The sequence below is a fragment of the Glandiceps talaboti genome, chromosome 15, assembly GCF_964340395.1.
Source record: "Glandiceps talaboti chromosome 15, keGlaTala1.1, whole genome shotgun sequence".
Taxonomy (NCBI): domain Eukaryota; kingdom Metazoa; phylum Hemichordata; class Enteropneusta; family Spengelidae; genus Glandiceps; species Glandiceps talaboti.
The window spans coordinates 6866922-6872529 of NC_135563.1; the positions used below are offsets into that span (position 1 = coordinate 6866922).

The 5608-nt window shown below is 37.3% G+C and overlaps 1 protein-coding gene across 1 annotated transcript in view; it reads right to left on the reverse strand.

Moving 5' to 3' along the window:
* Positions 1-2950, reverse strand: part of LOC144446895 (arylsulfatase J-like) — an 8491-nt gene extending 5541 nt beyond the window's left edge. Inside the window, exons 1-2 of the mRNA XM_078136740.1 lie at positions 2765-2950; positions 733-916 (exon numbers count right to left, since the gene is read on the reverse strand). Coding sequence (XP_077992866.1) covers positions 733-916; positions 2765-2950 — 370 coding nt within the window. The remainder of the gene's footprint in view (positions 1-732; positions 917-2764) is intronic.
* Between the last annotated feature and the right edge of the window lie 2658 nt (positions 2951-5608).

Genomic DNA, 5608 nt, shown 5'->3' on the forward strand with positions numbered 1-5608 from the left:
CATTGATTTATTGGTCGTCGATTAAATACATTGTAACTAATAGGGTCGATAAAATGACTCCATTTTTTGTGTTGTTTTCTTTTAGTTCTCTAGTTTTCACCTGACGCACTTTCAATTCTATTTTTCTGAAGCTAATTTTAAAAGGTTAAAGGTCAACAGGGAAAACTACATACGATTTGGTAAGTGTTTTTTCTCGTTTGATAGCACAGCAATATAACAATGACGGCTCACTTGCAGATGATGATAAATAGCGCCCTCGAGAGGTGCTTAAAGGTCTGGATCATGCGATATCAGACATTGGATTCTACAGACTCTAGTCACTGAGCATAATTTTACCTGAATTTACCATTTGAATTGAATACGGAAGTCTGGTTTTTGCACACTTGTCAGCTTATCCAGAGTGTTGTTCGTTACGTCACGATCGCTATAGCAACTTGAAGTAAGCTTACACGTTGACCTGAAGGACTCACGCGTACGCTACTACACTATTTCCGTTATTTTTTTTTTAATTTTCGCTCGAGATAAGTAAATCAAAATGCAAAAAATATGAAAATTTAAGTTACGATAGCGGGAATAGTGTAGTAGAGTTAGTCTTTCACGTCTACGTGTACGCTCGTACCAAGTGGATTGTTACGTGAGAAAATGGGCTCACTATCTTTTCATTTTTAAATAAAACCCCAACTCTCGTTACGAAATAAATCTCTTACCAGAAAATATATTAACACAACTTACCAAAGAAAGAATCGAAACCCCTGTTATGTGGTAAACATTCCTCTTTATAAAACCCAAGATGCCATTTCCCAACTAAATGTGTTGAGTATCCACTTTCTTTCAATTTTTGTGCGATGGTTACTTCGTCTAATGGCATACATCGAGGTAGTTGATGTATATAGTTCACCGGTAAACCAAGTTGAATCTGTAAAAGTATTATGAATCCATATAAATCAAAGTGGTCATATGGATGAGGATTGGGTACTTATTTTGGATTTTTAATTTATAAAACAATTTTATCATGGTTTCCTACTTGAAAAATCAATGTGAAATAACATAGACCAAGTCTGTGTTTGTGACGCAATACATTGCAAATGTTTAAAAAATGAGTAAAAAAAAGTACGTACAATAACAAACATTTTACAAATCTATCAGTCTTTTGCTATTTATTGAGTTACAAACAAAGACTTGGCATATGTTATTTCCAAGTTGATTTTTCAGGTAGGACGCCATAATAAAATTGTTTTAAATTTTAAAAATCCAATTGCAATTCTCATCCATATGGCCATATAATCAAATATAATCGCTAAAACTTTGCCAATTACTTATAAAAGACATTGTATCTGTTAATTAGAGGCCAATATTATCTGTAGGTAGTATAGTGGCAAGTTTAAATCTTGAGTGAAAACTTGGTTTTGAAAATGTCACCATGTTAAAACGGTACCAGTTGTAACTGGAATATCATTTTTCGATCAGACAACAACTATATATTTACTGGCAAGTGCTATAATTGTATACTGTACATGTTAACCAGTGATCGATAGTATCTCTAAGCAGTACAGAAACAGGTTGAAATCCTAATCGCCGTTGAGGGTGCTAATTTTGGGTGCGGACCCAAAAATCAATTTGATTTGATTTATTGTTTATACAACTATAAAAAACGGTGTACGATATTACTAGTATTAAAGTTATTGTGCCTAATAACAAAACATCATTTTTAAATACGTTCAGACAGACGTAAAATACGTTCCAGTTACAGAATGATATAAACGTAGTCATGACGACAAAACATTTGCAGTATATGTAAAGTCGTACATCCAGGAGGGCTATTAACTGGAGAAACTCACATACTATTCAATAAATAGACAAGTTTAAACTGAACAACAACTGTAACTTTATGTGTACCCAGGTAAACTAGAAAGTATAACGAATATGCGCATTTATGGAACAAACTATTAAATACGATGGGGAGGTCAATGTCCATGACGTCACAATATACGTCAGACGTCTTACAATTCAAGATGCACTACGTCAAATCCAACTATTGCCACTTGGACTACTAGCTAGCATTTATGTTTATATGCGTGATGTGAAAATTTACTATTTGTGTGTGTGTGTATGTATGTTTGTATGTATGTATGTATGTATGTATGTATGTATGTATGTATGTATGTATGTATGTATGTATGTATGTTTATTAGTTCCTTATGCATTTCTATGTATGTATGTATGTATGTATGTATGTATGTATGTATGTATGTATGTATGTATGTATGTATGTTTGTATGTATGTATGTATGTATGTATGTATGTATGTATGTATGTATGTATGTATGTATGTATGTATGTATGTATGTATGTGTGTGTGTGTGTGTGTGCGCGCGCGCGCGTATGTGTGTGTGTGTGTGTGCGTGCGTGTGTGTGTATGTGTGTTTGTTTGTTTGTTTGTTTTGTTTGCTCATTAAAGATGTAAGTTATATAAATGTTGTCACTAATACATCAACGATCATTTTCTTTACAATGTTGGCCTCCTTTTTATCAATATTATCAATTACAATTGTTATCAGCTGATTCTCAAGAGTAAACATTAGGTGTTAATTACTGTGTGGGTGATTTCGTTTGAATTTGAAATATCATCTCAGGACCACATTGACCTAGGCGGGGTGAAGAGAGATCTTGATATTCGAAGCTACGGGTAGCATCTAGACTATATTTATTAGACTTGACCAGACAACTTTAAACATGGGATATAACATTCGCCCAACATACATACCGCATGTCTGCCTGTCATAAACATACTCCTTGATGGCGCACAGGTTTGAGCCACATATGAGTTGTTTAGTCGAACTCCAGTCATTGCTAAATTGTCGATATTCGGTGTCATGATCATTGGGTTGTGGTATCCAATATCATTCCAGCCAAGATCATCAGCAATGATAAAAATAATATTGGGTGGCATCGTGTCATTTTTAACTAAAAAGAAAATAGAGAGAGAGAGAGAGAGAGAGAGAGAGAGAGAGAGAGAGAGAGAGAGAGAGAGAGAGAGAGAGAGAGAGAGAGAGAGAGAGAGAGAGAGAGAGAGAGAGAGAGAGAGAGGGAGGGAGGGAGGGAGAGAGAGAGAGAGAGAGAGAGAGAGAGAGAGAGAGAGAGAGAGAGAGAGAGAGAGAGGGGGGGGGGTTATTTTTTAAAAAGCAAAAGTAACGTTTTAAACAGGACATGTAACAGTACTAGTCATACCATCATATGAGTGTAGACGGCACCAACAGAGATGAGCAATGGTCACAAGTACCCAAGAACAGGTTTGTAAAATGTGACCCCCTCCCCCTAGATTCCTCAGGCCCTCCCCCTGTAAATACTGAAGGCTCCCTTAGTCAATTGACTGTCTCAAAATATCAAAGAACGCGCCAACCTTAAGGTTTACAAGGGATGTATAAATTTGGTGACGATCTCCTAAGATAATAGTAGCTCACACAAAGAAAGTGTAACAACATCTGTAAAGATATTTGTCATGCCAGACGATTGACGAAATGCTGTTGGTAATATTTTTGTCTAGCCAGACGATAAAATGTAGCAATGTTTATATTAAGATTTTGTCAACCCAGGCGACGTTTTGTTTCAGGATTAAAGTTAATCTTTTCGTTGTAATATCGCACACAAAGCGTATGATAACAAGTAACAAATATAATCAATGTGCAAGCTGCTGCGATCGCCTGAAAAGTTAATTTTACATGATATGCTACAGCATATTCTGTCTTTTTCCCTCACCGCCTGGTCCGTTTTGGGGAAATGCAAGGACGGCAAACAAAGTGTTTAATACATCAAAATCGATAAATTTCCAGGACATATTCTACAGCTTTACATACTATTGGTATATATTTACAATTACCTTTTCCCTCTTCAAGGCTTTCACTGTCGCTTTGTAATTGTTGAACTTCAAAATCGGAGTATTCTGTTTGTTTTCTTGAGGTAGAGAAAACATAATTAATAGCTCAGACGTACATACATATAGCATACATGCGTGCACGCACGCACGTATGCACTCACGCGCGCGCACACATACATACATACATACATACATACATACATACATACATACATACATACACACTCACGCGCGCGCACATACATACATGCATGCATGCATGCATGCATGCATGCACGCACGCACGCACGCACGCACACACACACACATACACATACACACATACATACATACATACATACATACATACATACATACATACATACATACATACATACATACAGGAAGACATACAGGAAGACATACAGGAAGACATACATACAGGAAGACTGAGAGACGGGCGGGCGGGCGGACGGACGGACGGACGGACGGACGGACGGACGGACAGACAGACAGACAGACAGACAGACAGACAGACAGACAGACAGACAGACAGACATCGTTGTCTCACCTTGCAGATGCAGCAGGCATGACAACGTTGCCACCCTTGACTTTAGGGGCAACATGATAAAGTTTTACTGCAATGACGCATACCATGCCAATTATAAATACTCTTAGTAGCATTGCAGGACATCTCCAAGCCCCTGTAGGAGTTTAAAACATGTCTACATTAGATGTGCTGAAGAAGAAAATTGTCTGTGAATCTGTACTATTGATACATCTTTCGATATTGCGAATAGATTTGACAGTGTCGTTATTTTGCGGGTCGACAGGCCTAACTGCGGGTCGATTTGCGGGTCGATTTGCGGGTTGTTCAAACGACAATTATTTGTATAAAATCATCCAAAACATATATAAGTTTACAAAAAATAATGACAAATGAATACAGGGGTGGGGGTATAATACACAAAATTATGTGTGCAATTAACCCAGCACATAGGTTCTATGGAATAATACAGTGCATGTCGCATGTGACCTGCACAATAAGATGCCCCAGTGGCCAGCCAACAAGATTCTTTGATTTTGAAAAGTGAGTAAAAATAGCGACCGGCAGCCCGGCTATTAGTTACACTCACTTCCCCACAGTCTATATGTATATATATATTCCTATTACTGTAACAGTGTTTGGTTGCAAATGCCCAGCGGGACGTACCACTTCATTACAAAGTGACTTGTGCAGAAAGCAGGTCTCCATATATAATTTATTCATTGACTTGACAATGCGTATATGCACTTGGGTTAATAACAGAACTACGGATGGGTAAAACGGAAATACCGCCCGATTTGGGACTGTCATTTTGTTACAGAACGAGTCCTCGCCAGGTTCGTGGATTTCACACTGAACTTTTGGGGAAAACATTGGATTATTTGGCCGAGATGTGCGGGATGGGATTTCTACAGTGAATTTTGTAATTAACATGATAATGGGTAAGAGGTAACATAACAGAGCTGTATACAACAAAGTTGATTTTCTGGTGAAAAACGTAAAAACTCGTCAAATTCGAAGTATAACTTCATTATAGTACAGGTCCTCGGCCATTTACTGTTTTACAGTTTTGGTTAAGCCGTCCGTTATTTTGTCCGAGGCGCAATATAACGGACGGGTTATAACCAAAACTGTCCTAATAAAAAAAGTAAATGGCTGAGGACCTTGACTATAACTCTCAATAAAATCATCATTGTATCTATATTATT